General features: G+C 40.1%; 1 protein-coding gene across 1 annotated transcript in view; it reads right to left on the reverse strand.

The window, feature by feature from the left end:
* Positions 1 to 17,807: 17,807 nt before the first annotated feature.
* The window catches only part of LOC120545595 (ephrin type-A receptor 5), a 74,828-nt gene continuing 69,037 nt past the window's right edge, over positions 17,808 to 23,598 (reverse strand). Inside the window, exon 19 of the mRNA XM_039780095.1 lies at positions 17,808 to 23,202. Within this exon, the coding sequence (XP_039636029.1) occupies positions 23,091 to 23,202 (112 nt within the window). The 3' untranslated portion in view covers positions 17,808 to 23,090. The remainder of the gene's footprint in view (positions 23,203 to 23,598) is intronic.

Here is a 23,598-nt window from a genome sequence, read left to right on the forward strand (position 1 = left end):
AGCTGGTACTCAGGGTTGCTGACGTCACCGGATCATTCCAGATTGATCATTTTGCTGTTTGAAATAATCGAATGCAAATAATATTAGTACAAATGTACAACAGTCTTTTTTTCAGGATTGTCTTTAGACATTTTTTCTGTTAGATGATGACGATTATTTTGTTTAAAAGATAATCTCTAAATGACATTTTCTAATCTACATGTCAGTGTTAGAAACAGCACTACATTGTGTGTTTTTGTGTTTAGTGTGTGTGTCTCTTTCTCTGAATGACTTTTCTTTTTTTTTCTGTTCCTTTTGCAGCAAGGTTACATTCCAGAGATTGAGGGGGAAATGACAGACATTCAAAATTGGTTTAAAATGTCAGAGATGAAAGATAATACAATGTTAGTGTTCCTTGGACTAGAAGAATGAAGTAAATGGGAGATTGAAGTAATGAAGGGACACTAAAAGATATCGGTGAACAATCTTTTCATTCATGTCTTCTTTCTTCTTTCTATCTAAATGAGTCTATACTCATCTATTAGAATGGAACTATGGTGAATACTGCACTCATTCACCACCAGCCACTTCTGAGGGAAAACTGAAATCGATAAGAGACAGCCTCTTCAGTGCATGTTTAGCCTTTTAAGTTTCTCTGATGAAACACAGTGTTTGTGGAATAGCTCAGCATGAGACTGACTTTTTATGTTCCGCACAGTTTCCTCTGATCCTCCCCTGTCATTTACACACACCTCCATTAGATGGCAGCCTAACCCTTCCACAAACATTTACCACCAACCGTATCCTCTAAACCTCAGTAACTTTCTGGCTGTCGAAGCACTTTGCCACTAGTTGTCATCCTAGTTTAACTAAAGACTTAATTATTCACTAACACATGAGCAAACCCTCACTGTATATCGCTACCTATGATCATACACAGCTTGTAATTAATAGCGTAACTGTTAATTTGTGCTTTCCATTCATTTTTTATTTTTTTTTATTTCTGTGACACATGCTGATTTTAGTTTGCCATTAAGCATGAAGTGATCATGATGCACTGATTATAGAATATGCGCAGTTCAGGACACATTTCCATCGTGAAAAACCTAATCAGGATGCCTAGACTTAAATGAGTTAAACAGAAATTAAATAGCACCCGTTTCATGTTTTAAAACCAAGACGAAAAAAAAGCTACAGTGCCTTGCGAAAGTATTCGGCCCCCTTGAACTTTTCGACCTTTTGCCACATTTCAGGCCTCAAACATAAAGATATAAAACTGTAATTTTTTGTGAAGAATCAACAACAAGTGGGTCCCAATTATGAAGTGGAACGAAATTCATTGGCTATTTCAAACTTTTTTAACAAATAAAAAACTGAAAAAGTGGGCGTGCAAAATTATTCAGCCCCCTTAAGTTAATACTTTGTAGCGCCACCTTTTGCTGCGATTACAGCTGTAAGTCGCTTGGGGTATGTCTCTATCAGTTTTGCACATCGAGAGACTGACATTTTTGCCCATTCCTCCTTGCAAAACAGCTCGAGCTCAGTGAGGTTGGATGGAGAGCGTTTGTGAACAGCAGTTTTCAGTTCTTTCCACAGATTCTCGATTGGATTCAGGTCTGGACTTTGACTTGGCCATTCTAACACCTGGATATGTTTATTTGTGAACCATTCCATTGTAGATTTTGCTTTATGTTTTGGATCATTGTCTTGTTGGAAGACAAATCTCCGTCCCAGTCTCAGGTCTTTTGCAGACTCCATCAGGTTTTCTTCCAGAATGGTCCTGTATTTGGCTCCATCCATCTTCCCATCAATTTGAACCATCTTCCCTGTCCCTGCTGAAGAAAAGCAGGCCCAAACCATGATGCTGCCACCACCATGTTTGACAGTGGGGATGGTGTGTTCAGGGTGATGATGTAATGTTGCTTTTACGCCAAACATAACGTTTTGCATTGTTGCCAAAACGTTCGATTTTGGTTTCATCTGACCACAGCACCTTCTTCCACATGTTTGGTGTGTCTCCCAGGTGGCTTTTGGCAAACTTTAAACGACACTTTTTATGGATATCTTTAAGAAATGGCTTTCTTCTTGCCACTCTTCCATAAAGGCCAGATTTGTGCAGTATACGACTGATTGTTGTCCTATGGACAGAGTCTCCCAGCTCAGCTGTAGATCTCTGCAGTTCATCCAGAGTGATCATGGGCCTCTTGGCTGCATCTCTGATCAGTCTTCTCATTGTATGAGCTGAAAGTTTAGAGGGACGGCCGGGTCTTCGTAGATTTGTAGTGGTCTGATACTCCTTCCATTTCAATATTATCACTTGCACAGTGCTCCTTGGGATGTTTAAAGCTTGGGAAATCTTTTTGTATCCAAATCCAGCTTTAAACTTCTCCACAACAGTATCTCGGACCTGCCTGGCGTGTTCCTTGTTCTTCATGATGCTCTCTGCGCTTTACACGGACCTCTGAGACTATCACAGAGCAGGTGCATTTATACGGAGACTTGATTACACACAGCTGGATTCTATTTATCATCATTAGTCATTTAGGTCAACATTGGATCATTCAGAGATCCTCACTGAACTTCTGGAGAGAGTTTGCTGCACTGAAAGTAAAGGGGCTGAATAATTTTGCACGCCCACTTTTTCAGCTTTTTATTTGTTAAAAAAGTTTGAAATAACCAATGAATTTCGTTCCACTTCATAATTGGGACCCACTTGTTGTTGATTCTTCACAAAAAATTACAGTTTTATATCTTTATGTTTGAGGCCTGAAATGTGGCAAAAGGTCGAAAAGTTCAAGGGGGCCGAATACTTTCGCAAGGCACTGTACATGCAGTGTACAGAAATTATTGATATGCAGGACTGCGCAGAGAAGTAGGGCAACAACAACTCAGAAGGCAGGATTTAAACCCAGTCTTCTTCCCAACACATTCTATATCTCCAAAAAAACAAAGGATGGATGATGAAACGTGGACTGGCAAACAGGGCTTTGCTGCTCGGGGATATCGTGTCAAGGCTGGTGTCAGTATTTCTGACACAAAAAGAGAACATAGGAGTTGTTGTTTTTTTTTTTTTTTTTTGCCAGGCATTCACCTTTGGATGAACTCCCCAAAGTGAAGGCGGGATAGAAGTGAGGAGGAGGTGGAGAATGAAAGGTAACGGAAATAGAGGAAGGATGAGGAGGAGGAGGATGAGGAGGAGAAAGCAAGGCTCCATGTAAATCATCCGCATTGTTCTCCTAACGCTGCTTGTATGAATAAACACACGCACACATTGAAGACACAGGGACAGCATTAAACACACACAGACACACACACACACACACACACACACACACACACACACACACACACAAAGAGAGAATCTCGGGCACAAACTTGCACTTCCTTGTTCCTGTCTTAGTTTGTCCCTCACGGAGATGGTTTTTAATGCGCCATAATCCCCCTCTCTCCCCTGAACACATAAAAGAGATATCCTTCTATCTGTGTAAGTGGTTCTGACAGCCACCAGCTCATCACAAACACACACATACAAACACGCACGCACTCACACACGCACACACACACACACACACACACACACACACACACACACACACACACCACACACACACACACACACACACACACACACGAAGAGCCACCAGCTCATCAACATGCAGTTATTCCTTTGGCGCTGGATCGCAGGCTGTTAATTGGCTGCCAAGCAAAATGTGTGTATTTCTGTGTGTGTGTGTGTGTGTGTGTGTGTGTGTGTTTGTGTCTGTACTGCAGAGCCGGGGTTGCTTAGAAATTCCCGTCACGTCTCTGAGCCTCGATTAAGACGTTGCTCCAGTTTTCGAACAGACAGACATGTGGGGAGGAGGGAAAGAGAGGTAGAGAAGGGGAGAGGATGCAGCAGGGGGTGAGAAAGATGAGAGAACACCAGAGGAGTGGGAAGGGAGGAAGAGAGGTGATGAGGCGGGACACGGCAAAGGAGGGAAAAAAGTGAAGGCCGAGTGAGTGAGAGAGAGGTATAGTGAAATGCTGCAGTGGTTCTGTGTGTAGGACCTGGAACTGATAACTCTCCTGTACTGCCTTCCTTATCTCCGTTATTGAGTTGCACAGGATGAGGAGTTATTTCAGGCGTCAACTGCAGATTTCCAGTAGGGGTAAAAAGTCCTTTCCTTCAACGTGAGGTGACTAGTGCAGCTTGGAAAGGTATCTCCTGGTTAAATCTTCAGTACCAAAAAAGGAGCAACTGTGATAGGACATATCTGCTCAATTGATAAAATGCCAAACTTACAAGTGAGTGTATGGTGATGATGACCCTGATGATGGCCACAAGGTGTCGGTCTAACAAGAAAGTGTCACTTTAGTTTTGACCTCTTAAAACTTACCTTTGGGTGCCCAGGTAGCTCAGTTGGTAGAGTGGGCGCCTGTACGTAGAGGTTTACTCCTCGACGCAGTGGTCCTGGGTTTGAGTCCGACCTGCGGCCCTTTGCTGCATGTCATTCCCCCTTCTCTCTTTCATGTCTGCAGCTATCCTGTCAAATAAAGGCCTAAAAATGCCCCAGAAGTGATCTTTTAAAAAAAAAACTGATTGCCTTCTCGATGCACTTTTAGCAGCAGGTGGATTGGGGCCAGATTTCTATAATCTGCTTCAATTTTGGATGAATTCAGCAACCGTGGTGCTGTGTTTTGTTTCAACCCCTGACTAGCTTCTTCTCTCGAGTAATGGCGACCAACACACTTGAGGTTGCTGTTCGTTTCCAGTTTCTTAACCATGACTGTGGTCGTTCCCTAAAGGCGCTGACACGCCAAGCCGATAATCGGCCGTTGGTCAGTGACTCGAGTCACTGACCTCGCCTGAATAAAGTATAAATGACTGAATAAAGCATAAATTATTATTAAACTTAACAAAGTTGTTGTCTTAACCCAATTTGAGAATCAAAACCAAGTTATTGTACCTGAACGCAACCAAACCATAACTATAGCGTTGTCACATCATACATATTTTTGGACAGTAATTTGTAACAGCTTTGTGTTTCTGTATCGTTCTGAGGTCGATGACAAACAACGTATTTTGTCGTTTAAATTGGAGGACATGTGGCAAATAACTGAGATTTCAATGCACCAGCAGGCCTTGTTTTCTCCGTTAACTTGTACACTGGCGTGGTCTTAACATATGTCAACTTGAGTCAAAATGCGTTACTTTTTTAGCGTCAACGTGTGCCAACTCTGCAGAAAAGCAGCAATCTTATCATATTATATCCCTTGTTTGGCATATTCCAGCAACTGTACCTTGACTGCTTCTTCTGTCTGTAAGGCAAGTTTGGTGTGTGCAACAGGTTGTCAAATATATTGTTAAAAAAATAGGGGATTCAGAGTGGGGAAAAAATACTTTCAGAACCAGCGGCTCCTTGAAAATGACTGAGAGTGAAAAGGTTAGTGGAAAAAGTAATAGAAGACATAAAGAAAAGTGAGGGAACTTTGGTATAGTAATATATTGGAAACATATGAAAAGGTGAGCAAAACAACTACATGGAAAAGACACACACACGCACGCACGCACGCACACACACACACACACACACACACACACACACACACACACACACACACACACACGCTCAGTGTGTCAGGGATCGAGTAGGGTAATAATTTGAAGGTTATAGATTCTGAACTTTTGGTTTATGCCCTAATGAAGCCATGAGAGACTGTTTGACGTTTTCTAGGTCACATATACACACTGACTCACATGATACACAAACTCGCTGCCAATTGCATGCGCATATTGTACACGCGCACACACAGACACACGCACGCACACAAACACACACACACACACACACACACACACACACACACACACACACACACACACACACACTGCAGTTTTCCTATTATGTAATCATGCCAGAGAGAGTGAGAGAGAGGACAGTCACTGCTGCCTAATCAGACACCAGCAGAGACACACACACACACACACACACACACACACACACACACACACACACACACGTCTCACAGCTGTCTGTCAGACACTGACTGCGGCCATGTTGCTCTTTCCCAGCTGCAGCATTCAAATGGCCTATTTTGGTTTGTTGTTGACAAGTCATCATCTGTATAAATATTTCGATTTCAACCAGAAAGTCTTTATGAAGGCGACAGCAGACAACACCTGCTCAGCAGCTTTGTGGCCGACAGAAACAAGGCTTTAAGCTTTAAGCTGACACTCGGTGGCACGAGGTCATTGGCAGCACACGCTTGCAGTATCTTAACCAATCACATAAAAAATGGCCATCAGTATGAAATTAAAAGAGATAAATCTTACCTAATTGCCCTCATTTGTTACCTTTTTTCTACTTTCCTAAAGGTCAGAGAACAAGGTTAATTAAAGAAGCTGGTATCTTTGCTCATTTGTGTTTTCCTCTGCTTTGCTGACCTTGATTCTCTTTTCTTTTATATGATAGTGAATGTAAAAGTGACCCTCTATTTGTGTGTACTCTCTCTCTCTCTCTCTCTCTCTCTCTCTCTCTCTCTCTCTCTCCCTGTGTGTGTGTCTGAGGTTGTGTGTATATGTGAAGGACCGTGATCTAAGTGATCTCAAGGTGCTATCATGTTTGTTTGATGGAGGATAATTAAATAGGTAATAGAAACCAGCCTGCTCTCATCACTATTGATTCATCTGCAGCACGCACGCACACACACACACACACACACACACACACACACACACACACACACACACACACACACACACACACACACACACACACACACACACACACACACACACACACACAGGCTCAATACCCTAAAGCCTCTGGTCTCTAAGAGGAGATGTCTGATACTCCCACATCAGCTATCAACAAGCTTTCATGTTTTAATGGGTCTGTTTAAACTAATCCACATTAGCCCCCATCCTTCAACCCCCCCCCCAACCACCACCACCACAAATTCTTCAGTGTAGCGGTCCAAATCCATACGCCGAGTCCTTCGCTGGAAACTATTTGTTTGATGAAAATCAAACAAATAATCCCTTAAAAGACCCATCCATCATCACAAGCATTCTCTATTCTTTAGATCCATGAATCTGAAGCAAAGCCAAACCACAGGGGTGAACAAAAGTGAAAGGGAGAAACACATCTTGAAATTATACAAAGACGTTCACTGCAAAGCTGCTCTTGGTGGCCCTGAGAGCAGATACAACTCACAAGTTCCTCATTGCATGAAGCAAACCAAAAGCATATGACAGTGGTTGACCTGCCACTGTGGTGATGGAAGCTAAATCCATTGCCAGTGGTTATTCGTGGAGCAAATGGCTATTTCGAGTCAGAGAAGATTTGAGACAATATGATCTATTGTATTTTTATTCAATTCAGTGAGGAATGAACATCAGGTAACAGATGCATTTGAGAAACCTCTACAAATGAAATGCAGTTCCCCCAAATTGCAAAAATATTTTTTTTTTTTCAACTTCTAATGGAATCTACTTATTCCTTATGCAGGTAGTATTGGACTGTGTCTAAAATCTCGCCTTCATTCACTCAGTCACTACTCTCGATGTAATATAAACTCAATACTTAACCCAAAGTGAGTTTGAAATTTTCTGACACTTACTTTTAGAGAGTCGCATCTATAAAATGTGATGCACGGCATTGTGGGATTGTTAGCAGAAACAAGCCATGGGTTTTCATGCCGATGTTCTGCGAGTTCTGCTTCCACCCCAATAGGAAAACTATTGTTGTATTATATTTTATATAATATAAAATATTATATTTTAAATATATAAAAACCTCAACACATAAAACCAAAATTGGGTGCTCGACTTGACACCACTAGGTGTAAGTGGGACAATATGCTTATTTGATTTAGATAAGCCGACCCTTTGAGGGTTTTGTTATAGCCTTGAACAGCAGCCCCAAATTTCAACCCCAAATTTCCAGATTTCCAGCATTACAGTGATTTGGGATGACATTTTGAAATTCAAATTTGAAAATAGTTGATGTACTTTTTACACATCGTTTAATTAACAACGTTCCCCGAACACACAGACAAACATATGTATTCCTTCAATCCACTATACATTTTGCATATGGCATCTGTTCCAGTGCCGAAATTAAAGCTCCTGTTGCGTTTGGCTTTTCAAAGTGCATCATTTAATTTAACACGAGCGTCATAAACCAAAACATGTTTCCCTGTTCCATGTGCGCCTTTGTTCTCTACTGTACATGCGTGTGCCTTTGTTCTCCGTAATGTGTGTTGTTTGTCCGTGTATCTGTATGACAATGATTAGCTGTGATGGATGATAGTGACCCAATAATTGTGACAAGGACACAACATTAACATTGAAGCAGGGACAATGGCACTGCAGCTGTGTGGCCACTGCATTATTCAGACAGGATGGATGGATGGAGAAAAGGGGAAGGGGAGAACACGGGGAGTGGGAACAAGAGGGGGCAGGAAGGCAAGGACGAGATGAGGGAGGGAAAGTGGGGATGGCAGTGGGGCTACGTATGGAGCGATTTATGGATGGGAGTAGAGTGGTGGAGGGAGGGAGGGATGGAGTGCAGATGGATGTACAGTACAGATGGATGGTTGTAATGGGGGGGAGACTAGGTGGAGAGGGCTGGGGATGAACTAACAAAAGAAAGGTGAGATGAATGTGCCTGCATGGGTGGTGTCGCTGGTATCTGTGATTTGGGAGCTCTTACCAAAAGTATTAAAGCACATGGAGTGAAAAGTGTAATTTACCCAAACATAAGCTAAATGAATTGTGCATACAATACATGACATGGAGTTGATTAATCAATATATCTAGAATACAGAAGATTAATTCTGTAAATGTATGAACATAGGCTTAATCTACTTTCTGTAATTTAGATTTGTGTGCATGAAAGATTATTATTGTACAAAAAAAAACTCACATCTGGTATTCATTGGATACAGGAACTGTACACCATGTGATTTCCCAGCTATCCTCAAACCAAACAGAATCAGCCAAAACTGAACTATAGGGAAGGCATTTTTAAAAGGGTACAATACAAATATTTCTGTATTACATGCAGCATTGATACAATAAGACATTAACTGCTCAGAGTACGTTTTCAAAAATAGATTTGCTCTAATATTGAATAATTCTCATATTGGAAAGCGACTCCAGCTACTGTAGGAACTCATCATTTCACTATATTCATTTATCAATGGTTGGTCAGCACATCTGGAGAAAACGTACCACCACACACACACACACACACACACACACACACACACACACACACACACACACACACACACACACACACACACACACACACACACACACACACACACACACACACCAACCAGCCCCCACCCTCGCTGCCATAGGAACTATTAAGGGAAACACTATCGGGACACACAGATAAAGCTTTTCATTGCCAGAGTACTGATCTACAAACTGGACCCTAAGGGCTGTTTTTTGATGCTAAAACGGTATTTCTTTACTCAATATCTGTGCTGTCAAGAAAAATTTGAAGCTTATATGAAATATCCTTTTTACATTGCCGTCTAGACATCAGTTGCATGTGTTTGTACCCATAATCAAAAAACAGACCATGTTTACTCAATATCTGAAAAAAAAAAACAACATAGAAAGTGTTTCATAATTTGAATAATTAATCAAGCGAAACTGGCTTGTAAAATGTTTAAAATGTAATCACGTGAGCCATTACAGACACATATCGCTGTTGATACGTGATGAGGTTGGAAGGCTTTCGGCCAATAAGGTCAGGAGGTTCAGTATTGCAGTTCCTGTTTTTGATCCTATCATGGTCTATTTTAAGTTTTGCTCTGTGTTAAAATTTGTTCCGTCTTGCCTTTGGTGTCAGCGGGCTGATAAAATATGCATGGTTTGGACTTTTCACCTTTCCAATTTTTATTCCTTGTATAAATCAAAGGAAAATGGAGCCTTTTATGGTTGGAGCTCATCCATGTTTGATGTGCAGCCAGGAGGGAGACCTAGATAATAGAAGCTATCAGAGACATACAGCGTGTAAGCGCGCGTGCGCAGATGTGTGTGTGTGTGTGTGTGTATGTGCATGCATCTGTGTGTTCTCTTTCCGATTCTGTTTCATTCGCAGGCATGGCAATGGACTTTGAATGTATTACGACGTACACTTACAGAAGGTCTGACACTGAGTTAAATGGGTTCAAACACACATATACATGCTTGTATTTAATAACCATATGCAAATTTTGACTGCAGTAAAATGCAACAACATGAGACGGAATCAGCCGCCGCGCCAAATGAGGTCAAGCAGTCGAGACTTTCTCTTTACTCTACTTCAGACAGATGTTAAAAGCAGAGAGACATTTGCATTGTGTGCTCTGAAATGTACTCGTCTTAACCTTATCATCATTCATTCAGCCAGTCTTTATCCATTCAGACAAATTCATCCACTCAAAGTAATTCAAACATTCATAGATTTTTCTTGCCAGTGAGAGTACAAAATAAGAACAAAGTACCTCTAGGGGAATATCACTAAGGGAAAAGCACAAAGTCATCAAAGTACAATAAAATGATTCGTCATAAGCTGTGGAATGATAACTGATCGTCTGGGATTGGGATGTCCTTCACTCATATCTCTATCTGTGCATTTTTGTTGTGGCCCTTGGCAGCCCCCCTCTTGCTGTGGGACAAAATCAATTGTCATTTTACAAACCTGAATAAATAATGACTCATTACACACTCTAGTGAGCACTACTTGTGAAGCAAAGGTCAGACTGCGTGGCTGTTTTACAGAGATTTTTGTTCCTATGGAACTATTTTGTATTAGCTAACTAAATATTAGGTATTTTTTGTTAACCAACATTGGCAACTAAAGTATTGGGTAATTGAGGTATTTGTCTTTAATCTTTAGGCAGTTAAAATCACAAAGAAAAGCGGAGATGGAGCAGTTAGATGAAGTTTGGGAAAAGATTGCAGTCATGCTTAAAGGGGAAATTCACTGATTATACATATCAAAGTCTGTTTACAGGTCCTATACTGCATGTGCAACAAGAAAAAATGAATTAGGCCTTTTATGGCTCCAGAGGGATCTGTGTGAAATCTGATACATTTCCCGAAGTGATTTTTTTTTTTTTATATGTTATTAGTTTTAATTGAACAAGAAAAAATAAACCAGTAATCTCAAGATGAAAAAAAGATACATTATGACATATATAACTATTAGCTCATTTCCATCTGCAGACACTGATGTCACCTGAGTCAACATCAGCTGGGGCTAAGGACTACGAGTATGAAATTGGAAAGTGTGGAGTTAGAAAGCAGTGAGCTTACCGGACCAGCATAACACACCTGACTCTTCAACCAAATTGTCAGCGATTGTCATTCCTAAACTGTCCATAGTGAGTGAGTGACAATGTTATCAGAGCGCAATGCTAAGTGGATGGAATACTCAAAAGGGTAAATTCAGCCATACACATAATTTAGTTTTTATTTGCCCATGTTTTAAAATATTTTTCTTTGACAATTCTGCTGCCATCCCAAAAGAATGGAGATGAATTAATTTTCCTTTGTGCTGCTCAAAGCAATGCAAAAATTACATTTGAAAAACTCACCAGAGACAGTGTGCCCATCTCACAGGATAAGCCACATATTTTAATAGACCTATTTCTTCCCTAGAGAGTAATTGCTTACTTTTTCCTGTGCTACACGAGTGTCACACTACTCTTGGCAATTCATGTGCATTGGCTAGTGAACGTACCTCACAATTCAAATAAATTACATAGAGTTCCAAGGAGACAGCGTTGGATTGAGAGTTACTTCATTACACATATATGATGCATTACACATATGTGATACTGAGCAGGATACTCGCAAATGTGCAACAGACATACACGGAGGCCGACGAGAAAGAGAACACTCACACGCTCTAATATGCACGCGCGCGCACGCACACACACACACACACACACGCCGCACGCACACACACACACACACACACACACACACACACACACACACACACACACACACACACACACACACACACACACACACACCCTTTTTATTGAAATACAATATCCAGGTGATGCATTGCAGTCATTAGTTTGTCTATGCAGAGTACAGTGAATATTAAGATAAATGGGGTGTTTCTCTCAGACACCAAGACATTCTCGCAGCTATTAACTCCACTTTATACACATCTGAGGAAAACCACACATTTTCACGTTCATGTACTATAGAAAGTGTTGATCCTGCTTTTCGTAACATTACTTTATTGTAAAAGTTACAGAAATACTGCCTCACATTTTTGTGCTCTGCTGTAAGTCAAGACACTTTTAAAATGTGAGCCTTGTCGTCTTCCGTACCAACACTTTCTGGGATCAAAGGATTTGTTATTGACTGACGGAACCGATTGGATTTTAATGAGCGCAAATTAACATTCCACTGCATTGAACTCAACTGATCTAAACTAGAATGAATTGAACATATTTATGCAGATTTGAATCTCCCAAAATGCTAAAGATCAATTGATTTACTACGAAAAAAAGGGAAAAGTGAAAAATTAAAAATTTTAAAGTCACAAACCAAAAATGTGGTGACATGTTCAAACTGTGAGAAACATCTGGGAGTGCTCTCCCTCAGGGGGCTGTCACAGAGGGGTGCTGCTGCTTTGCATTACTGTATGCAACATCCTAAACCCAGCCAGAATAATGAGTAGGTGCACTGTGCAAGCACCACTGGGAGGGATAGCACAAGGTTAATAAACAAAGTTATGGGGCTCTGCATGTGAAAAGCAGGGGTGATGTAGTGAATCTGATGTAAAGAAGAGCCAATACATCTCGATTGAAGCCTCCGGCCCAGAAAAAAGCAGCATATTTGTAGGTGCTGAGTTTCAAACTTTGATCAGTAACTGCTACATGATTGAATTGAATCAGGCACCTTTATAACTGTCGGTACGCGATCTGTGCTGCCTGCACGATCCGATATGCGCATAGTGTTTCCCTACACTATTTGTATCACGCACGCGTTGAAACACCATTTGATGTTATTTACTATGCTGTCACGGCGGGTCCATTAGATAAAGATATTTAAATTAAGTACTTATCGTCACTGATCCAAAACCGCATATCGACGTCTGTGTACTACGCCTTGGCGACATTGTTATTTTTGTATGCATTGTGGGGATGTTGTAATTTTTATAAATGTAGTTTATGCTATGCATTACGAGGTGTTTATGTGGTTGCCAATGCAAAAAAATAAAGGAGTTGTTACATTGCACTGAATGCTTGCTCTTGGGGGAATTACTGGAATTGTTGGGTCTTTGCAAATTATAGAGTGTGGTCTAGACCTACTCTATCTGTAAAGTGTTTTGAGATAACTCTTGTTATGAGCTGATACTACAAATAAAATTGAATTGAAAAATTGAATTGAATTGAATTACATGTTACATGAACATACACCATTTTGGTTACATGTGGAATGAAGTCTGAGTCTTTCTGTCACTGCAAACGTTCAGTTTCCTCCACACTCCCCTTTGCGATTCATTGCTATATGGAACAGATTGTGCAGTGTCGTAAATCGTCATAAAACAGGATTATCATCTGCGCATGCGCGAACATCTTGCACATGCGCATGTCGGATCGTGCAGGCAGCACAGATCGCGTACCCACAATAACAACAAAACGTAAAGTGATGGTCTATTTGTAACATGCTATTCCCAACACTGCCCCACATACACACACCTTTTGGACTCGCGCACAGTGCAAAAGTACCCATGCATCGTCAGGCTGATCTTGGAGAATGTATGGCAAGCAGACGCTGTGGAGGATAATTTCCTTCCAGCTCTCAGTGGGTAATGTCAAAATAATTATCAGACGAGACAGCTCAGTGGGCAGGCAGCACCTCTTCATTATGGAGCAAGGTTGAGGGGGCTGGCAACCTCCAAATGTGGAAGTGCACACCATACATGCAAGGTTTTACAAAGACAATTTCAAATCCTTTTTACCTTCTTTCCTTAGTTTTTTTTTTTTTTTTTTTTTACCACTTTAGGATCAAGAAATAGAAAAATATGGTCTGACTACAAGATGACCAGAGTGTATTCATTTATTTAGACATATCTGCAATAATTATGACATATTCTTCTTCGCATCACAGCACATTCATTTTAATAACGTTATTGCGGATTATTTCATCACTTAACATGGAAATGAGTTTGTAAGCAGTCAAGAGAATTGTGAATGAAATCGTGTCAGACAAAGATGCTCGATTTCATGGAGAAAATAAGAACAAAGAGTGTGTGCCCGGCCAAGTCAGTTAAAACCTGTGTGTATGTGTATGTGCCAGAGTGACAGACCTCATTAGACCAGAGAAATAGCAACTGTATGTGTGTGTGCACACTGTGTGCAAGGTATTGCAGTTGTTATAAATGTATTACCCCCCCCGTGTCTCAGGTCAAATGCACTTTCATCTCACCTTGACGGACCTTCCAAACACACATGCATGGATGCACATACACAAACTTAAACACACACACAGAGCCATTGCGCCAAAGGGACTTCACATTAGGGACATTTCTGCTCATATGATTGACTGCATGAATAAAGGACCTTGGAAAAACATCTGGGCAAGTGACAAATACGTCCCTCTGGCTGCCATTGTATGAAGGAGACCGATACTGTGGAGAGAGAGAAAGAGAGAGAGAGAAAGAGAGAGAGAGAGAGAGAGACAGAGAGAGAGAGACAGAGAGAGAGAGAGAGAGAGAGAGAACACAAGACAGAGATCCAATGTGTGTGTCGAGTTATCTCCAGTGCTACACAAAGACCTGCCAGACTGCTAGTCCTGTCAAGGTTTTTTGTGTGAGTGCAGCATGTTTGTGTGTGTGTGTGTGTGTGTGTGTGTGTGTGTGTAAATGTGTGTCCTTGCCAGCCAATTGACATCACACAGCCCTCTCATGGCAGGCTTCTCGGATCAGTAGCAGAATGGATAAGGCTATTTACCAGCAGCTTATATGGTCTGGGTCAGACCTCCACTAACAGTTTAATGGGTGTTGAGGGTGGCTGCTACATGGAGGCGAGCAGCTTTATCTGGCCATGTGCACCTTGAGCTCGCATCTGCATCAGAAGTGATTTTAAACATTACATTTTGACAGCTAGGAGGCCAGGACCTGGACGTAAGAAAAACATGATTCTAGGAGAATACGAGGAACATGTTTTCTTATTCAATTTTATGAGTGGAAATTCAAATTTCTATCAATGACAATATCGACTCCTAAAACCTGCCCATACTAGAACTCCTCATAATGCTGACAGATGGCAAGTGGACTGTTACACACCTTATATGTATTTATAAGAAGATTTAAAAAAAAAAACAACAACATTGCACTTCACAGATATGTATAGCAAATGAGATTTTAATGCAAGGAACTTGCTCTAATGGGCCTTTTCACAGTAATCTACACAATAGGCAAGCATGCTCATACTAAAAGATGCACACACAGGCAGGTATTTCAACTCAGACGATCATTCCTTCCTGGAAAAAAAACAATATAAAGTGACCGTAACCCCACAAAGCTTCCCCTGCAAGTTTCAGCATTTTTTTTAAAAGCTAGGTCAAGTCTGCTTCAAAGCAGCACTGCCATTTCAAAATCTGCACCCACACCAGCTTTTGACTGCTAAGTACTTCCTTCACCCCTTTCCTGCAGGACTAATATGGTCATCTTTTTCTTTAGACAAAGAATTAGCATAAAATGTCACATTCCTTCCACCCAAATAAAACCTCCGATGCAGAAACAGGCACAAATGTAGATGCACATGAGTACAAACGTAAAGAAATGCAAATGCATGCGTATACCCATAGACATGCCTACGTTCTGATATACTTACACAAAAATCCATAGAGTCACAGACAGCCACACTATCACGCCTAAACTGACAGCTAAGGTTCTGCTGAAAGTCATTCATAATGATTAAAGAGACATATCTGCAATGATTTTCAAATGACCCTCGGGACGTCTCGACCACTGACACCTCTTCAATAGAAAATTACTTTATCGTGCCCTGGGATACTGACACAGTGACAATGTAATAGACAGCGAGACCGTAAAGACAGCAGCAGACTGAGGCAGAGATGTAAAGGTAAGCAGAAAGCCAGACAGGAAAACCTAATAGAGTCACAAACTGAATGTCATGCAGATAGAAAGATGTACAGGCATGTAGCAGTCGGGCAGACGGAGCCGGTGAAAACAGAGAGAGGCAGAGTAGCAGGCGGGTGGGTATGTGAAGACAAGCAAACATACAGTGAGAGGGACAGCCGGGCTGGCCCAAAGCGATACACCCTTCAATCCATCCAGGAACGATCCCAGTCAGCACCAGTGGGAATATGGCCCCATTGCAATCCCAACATACAGACACACACACACATACACACACACACACACACGCACACACACCCTGCAGCTCTTTTCTTCAAGCCACTGATACAAAGGTTTTGGTAATAGCCACGCTGATGGTGTGATGGTTAATTTCACCTTCATACACTTTATGGGTGTGTGAGTGTAATAATCACCTTGAGCCAGTGGATTCCTCCAGAGAATAGCTAGGCATGATTTGACATCTCTCACACACACACACACACACACACACACACACACACACAGCTGATATTTACATACAAACTACTGTAGCGCTCTAAGAACTGAGCGTCACCTTCACATGATTCAAGGTTAAGGGAAAAATCATGAAAGGACGTGTAAATTTGAGATTTTTTTTTTATGTATTCCAAAGGCGATTAAGCAAATCATTTTCTACTGTAAAACATGTCATACGGATTTAAATAAGAAATGCTCCATAATGACAATTCACCATATTCTGTGTATGATTTTGTATGTAAAATCAGATAGTCTTGTACAGCACGCTAATTTGTAGCTAGGCTTTCACCCTGGAGCGAACGCACAGAAACATGAGTTGCTGACATCAGCAGCTAATGCATCTGACAGACACATCATTGCCTTGCCTTGCATCATCAGGTTTTAAAACATCATACATTTTGCAGAAGCTCACAGCTCATAATCACTATAACCCGGTGATGAACTGTATTCTACTGGATTCTTTTGTCAGCCACGATGCACCATCGGCAATTACTGAATAGCTCAGCACAACACTTTCTTTACTGGGGCAATATTTGATTTGCTTTGTGGATCAAAAACTCTCTCTGTGTTCATTTATCCATCTGTCTCCATCAATCCCTCCCTCCCTTCTTCCTCCCCTCCCAGTCTCAATCTAGACAAAGAGAAAAACGGCTAACTAGCTCCCTTGTTTCCCTGACAATTTGGAATCTCAACCAATAAACCATGTCTAATTGCATTGCTGGGAAACATCTTTCAGCAATTAGATTGTTTGGCTAAAATAGCTCATTACATAGAAACCAACAAGGGATATAAACACAAAAACAGATCACAAATCCAAGCAAAGTACATTACAAAGTTTAAAGCCTGTAATTTGATATATTAATTGATGAAAATGAACAGCAATAATTGCAATTCACACAGTTGCATCCATAAAAAATGTAATTACTAATTAAAATCTGATATATAAATCGATCAGAATCCCTGCTAAAATTGGCAAGATGAATATATGTATTTATGACATTTTAAATTTAAGTGTCGGTCACAGTTCTTTGCATGTCAGTGAATTGGTTTGTTCACCTGGTATTAGTAGAACATGACTACACATTTTGACTGTTGGTCATTCTAAGCCCTGGTAGTACTGGTGCAATACACATACAGTAAAGCAATAAGTTATGAACCCCCTATGCATGTGTGTCATGCATTGGCATCAGACAATGACAGCTAACTCAGGAGTTGATTTTTAAATTTTATTACAAAAATATAGAATTTGATATCACACTACAAAAAACATCAACACAAACATAATACACGACAGTCTCAAAGACAAACCAATAGCACATCAATAGTATCTCTACTGTGCTTTCAAAAGAATCACAAAACAGTTATTCAGTTGTTTAAAACCTTATCTATGAGTTACTGATAACATGGTCGTTGTCTTTGACCTGATGGGAAAAACCTAATAACCGCACACCTGCTTTTGTATGTTAATACTTTGAGTGAAAGCTGCACATTTTTCCCAAAGACCACATGTCCATGACCCAATACCTATTTTCCACTTCCTGAGAAGTTAACTATACAGTTGTGAAGTGGGCTGGGCCATTGATAAAAGAAGTATTTTTCCCACGGCAAATTTGCATTTGAAGGTTTTACTTTTTGCACAACTCTCAATCTTACTTGACACACAAACAGCAGTGATTTCGATTTCATTATATCGGTTGTAAAGGTTTCAACTCACAACAGTTTTTTTCCCACAATGTGGTTTGTCAATGGCTTTAAGACACAAACACTATGCTTTTCATCATTTTAAGTGTCTTAAAACCAGTCAGATGTCAGTGCAACCGATTATGGTTGCTATATACCCACGCATTTGTGTATGCAAATATGATTTTTTGCTATTAATATCAGGTATTGCTTTTGTACATTTGCTAGAATTCAGTCAATCCTCCTTTCTAATGGTTTATGTAGCGATTTTTATTATGGAGCCAATTACATCAAACTCCAATATGTACAAATGCAAGAACTTGTTATGGAAATTAATGTGTATATTGATGTGAACAAATTACCCTGTTCTGAAAGTCAATTTCAAACAACAAAGTTGTTTATTCAAATGTTACATCAAACGTGTTACGTAACGTAATTTGACACAAAAAACTGGCTCCTGCATAACACTTCACTGCATGGTTGATGAAGCTCCAGCTGACAGTCATTGGAGAGTAACAACACATCAATAAATCTTTACAAGTCTCTGCTGGTTTGCTGTGCTTTGTTTCTTCCTACTTAATGAAAATTGTTTAACAAGAGCTGACCAGAATAAAATCATGCCATTGCAAAAGTGCTGATAATAAATCATTTGAATGAATAAAGACATTTTGCGCAGCAACACTATCAACTAAACTTTATATGTATTGTTATTTGCAATGACAACAAATCAATACATGTTTTCACACTTTTGTACTTTGCAGTGGTAATGCTAAAATGCCACAAACACTCAGACTAAATGTCTGGCTGAAGTTTGTTGACATCAAAGGCTAGTGCTATTGACGTTTGTACAAAGTCATATCATCTGCTCACTGTCCTTAAAGATTTCTGTCCCACCCTGTGCCTACGTTCTGAAGGTGTATCGTTGTGCCGTACACAAGAAAATGGTGCTCTACATCAATGATGCTTTCCATATATATAGCTTTGATTTGTTTTTAAAAATATTACCAATGCTTTGTGCTTAACTGTCAAATTTTACACTATGGGAAGCATTGAGAATATGGAGTGATATAATCAACACAGTCATTATAGTAATCTTATAGTAAATCATTAAGAAAAACTTTGACACTAAAAAGTCAGTTACCTATAAACATTTTTAGTCAAACAAAAAGGTCAACAGATTTCTCATAAAGTGCAAATTAAATTAGTTCCAACATACACATTGTCTGACATTCTTCTCATTGCCTGTAGATATTGTTGGCAAAAAGTAAATACATAGAAAGTTGGGGCACAATTGGGGCATAGCATTTTGGCGCGGGAGGAAATAATGGTGCTCGAAAGATGAGAGGCACTTATAAGGGTGTACTATTCACCAATTGTTCATGCCCCAGGCATATGTTTTAGGTTGAAAATTAAGTTGAAAAGTGTTGTTGTAAAGAGCCAATATCATGAAATTTGGGTGGGTTTAAAATGCTGGGACAATTTCATCAAAACGCCTGTGGTATTCATATGACTGAGGAGACCACCCAGCACAATTACTTTCACTGTACATGCCTTATATTGTCCAACATAAAATCTGCACCATATTATTGATGCATTCCCCCGCTACATTAAAGATCTGCATAGCCACAATAATCTACATTGGTTGCATTTTTGAAGACAAGAATAAGACCTGCTTGAATAAAAAAAGTACACTGTGGTTAAAAACCCCCACAAAAACCACATAACCGCAGATCAAATGTTGCTAAACCGCCCTTGTTCGCCACCATAATAACTACAATATATTAATACACAAGCTGGAGCCAAACCTCCAAAGTGATACATGGAGACCAAAGGGACTATGCAGATGTTTAACTTTCAAGCTAACTTTCACTCTGGTAGAACATTTCGACTTTTAAAAACACATAACCATGGAGAATGACAATTGTGACCATTGCCTACTCACATTCTTTTATGAAAAAGTCAAGACGTAGGATCTTGATCAGCAGATGGAAAAGCTAAACGTCCAAGTGTGGTGGCTTTCTTCTGCGAATGAGGCCTTTTACTTTGACTCCTCTTAAAATCAGAGGGAGGTTTGAGTGTTTAAAAGGGAAACATATCCTTTAAAAAAGTGAAATACCCCTTTAAAACCATACATTCTTCTTGTGTGCTTTTCTATGCCTTTCATACAGTCAAGTAATACCACTTCTTATAAAACTAGCTTTACAATCTAATTTTGTTTCCACTTTCCAGCACTAGCAGTACACTGTGTATAACCAAGAAAAATATGAGCATGTCATCTGCAAAGAAGATATATATTACTGTCAGAACTCAGTTCCTGCTTAGATGAACACAACGGTGAAAAGGGTCAATGTTTTAATAATAAAGTACTGAGTAGCAATGTATTACATACCATACCAAAGAGAACTAAAGCAAGGGCTTGATCATTGACATCATTGTATACCTTTAAACCATACCAGAAGAAGAACCAATCCCTGTGCACACTTTGGCTCTGGCTTTTAGAGACAACAGAGTATTTATTCCTGTCTCATTTATGGCCACTAAAAATATCTCTAAGTCTTGCTCCAAAATTTAAAATGAAACACAACAACAACATAACATAAATATTTGATAGTTCTGCATACCCTTTTGGGCACCCTTATATGGGGACAGATGTGCTGGTTGCTCCCACCTTACAGTGGCCCAGGTCTATGTAGCAGGAATGCTGATTTAGAATATCTGTCACTATTTACTAACGTGTACTACTCTGAGATGCTTGACCAATACCAACTTCAACGTCCACATGATGGAAGAATAAAGAACAATGCTCCCTGCTTTAAATTTATAATACATTATATACATGAAAGACATGTAGGCAGAGCTGCTCAGTAGTCAAAGAGAGAGTAATATGATGAGTCAAACCGTCTACGTAATTATCGCTCTTTTTTTTGAACATGTATAAATAAATAAATGATTATCAAGTTGATCAAAATTGCCTCCTTATTTTCTGCAGTCCTGTAAGAGTGAGGTTTATTGTGGTGTGGTAGAGATGTGGTGGAGAGAGACTCTACGGCATGGTGAACTGAACAGATTGTTGAAGGTTTTCTGCGGTACCTGAAGGTTGTTGGGTTCTAAGTGAAGGCTCCATGAAAATCGGAGTGCATTCTTGAGTGAAGGCTGCATTGGAATCCTAGTAGAGATTCCATTAGAATCTAAGAGAAGGTTCCATTGGAATATCATTTAACAGTCCCACTATAATCTGGGTGATCCTTTCCATCAAAATCTGACTGGCAGTTCCATTATTACATGATCAAATGTTCCATCAGTATTGACTGAACTTTCCATGAATTCCCATAAACAAAATGTTCCATTTGAATGTACGACGTAGACCCTGCATGAAGGTTCATCAGAATCTGAGTGAAGGATCCATTAGTGTCCGAGCAAAAGTTCCAGTAGAATATCAGTACCAGTTCTTCTAGACTCTGAGTGAAGCGGATTTGAAAGTGTGATGTTGCAAGAACTTTAACGAAGATTCCCCTGCATCGGAGTGAACGTTCCACTAAAACATGCATGGAGTGTCCAGTTACATGATGCAATTTTAATTCAGAATCTGCATGGTTCAGGAGTTGATAGCTGAATTAGCTCTATAGGAACCCATCAAGATCTTAGTGGAGATTCCTACTGATTTTCAAAGCAAAGACGATGGAAAGCCAGCTGAATATCATATACATCTGCAGATTCATTCAGAAGCTGGTTTTAGGGACCAGAATGGCCACATTCTATTTGACAGCATGTCCATATATAAACAAAACAGGTTGATGCTGCAACTGAGTGTTGGGTTTTGAGTAGTGCTATACATTCAGCCAGAAGAACAGTTATAGAATATCCCAATGCCTACAGCCTTGTATCTTTTCATATTTTTCTTTTGTAGTTCAACAAGATGGTTTCCCTTGTCACAGACTTTGTTGTATTTTAATAGTCAGCCTATTTAAACAATGTAGGTCGCATTAGGTACTCTTGTCTTGCATCACTTTGGAAGATAATGACGTGTATGATGCTGAATATGAGTCTGGGCCATCCATGAGTTGCACAGCTGGGTTACAACTGCAGTCCGGTCGCATGAAGACCTGCCTGAGACAGGTAAACTAAATCCAAAGCACATCAGCATGCCAAAGCTGAGACTGAAACTAATGAACATCATGCTCTTGGTCCATTATTACTTTTTTCCCCCGCCTGAGAATGATGTTCAATTCAATGACTCGTGATGGAACTGTACTTCCAGAGAAAATTGCCAGAGAGACTGTTCAGATCCATTGTGAGCGACCTGAGACAGGCTGAAAAAGTTTGAGCCTGCTGCATGAAACTCCCGTATTTGTGATACAGCCAAAAAGTGCTGGTTGCTCTCAGAGCCAGATCTGCGGTCTATGTTTCACGTTTGATCTGAGAGACTCCAAACAGTGCACAGAGATATCAGAATCTGCAAGATTCACACAAATGGAATAATTAGAATGAAAAATCTTCTGTTCAGTTTAGCTCGCCATCATCTTCCCTTCGTGTAGCACCACCCAGTTCAGTTCGGTTTGGTTTTAGTGCTGCAATGTCAAATATTCCCAATGACACCACAAGCAAACACCACACACACGAACCACAAAAATGTGGATCCTTCAGTCTAGATCCATAAAGACTGGGTGTCTTGTCCGTAAAAAGTGCTAAGCCGCTCTAGGTCCAACAGCAAATCGGAGTCTTTTTGTCACATACTAGGTCCATATATTGTGTATGTTTTCATATGTGTGTATTTGCGTGTGTGTGTGCGTGTGTGTGTGCGTGCCTGTACACGTTTCAGATATTTACAGTAGAGTTGGTGTTGTTCATATGCACTCTCATCTCTTGAATACTAGTGATTATCTTTTTTTGATGTCCGGCCAGGTTCACTCCGACTCTTCGCAAATCCCTGAAAAAGAGCACAGAAACAACAGGCCCTTATTTATCAAGTAGTCTGCTAACAAATAAAAATAAATATATGCAAGTGATAAAATGAAAAAAATTTGATAATAAAAGATGTGTTCAGTGTGCTGCATTGCACATTTGATTGGTGTCATTTTAATCTGGATCATGTAGTTATCTGGAGTCTGGATCATGTAGTCCACCCAAAGTTTTTCGTAAGGACCACATTCTAACACTAAGACATAGTCCCTATAGAAACTGAGAACTATGAGGTTTAGTAACTATTTTCAACTTAATTCATTTTAAATGTAATTTTGCAGAAAACTTCCACATATCTAAAAGCCTGAATAGTTAAACCCAAACTATCTGCACGTCTAGATTGTCCTTGTACTTGTATGTTTGT

Source organism: Perca fluviatilis, chromosome 17, assembly GCF_010015445.1.
Source record: "Perca fluviatilis chromosome 17, GENO_Pfluv_1.0, whole genome shotgun sequence".
NCBI classification, from domain to species: Eukaryota; Metazoa; Chordata; class Actinopteri; order Perciformes; family Percidae; genus Perca; species Perca fluviatilis.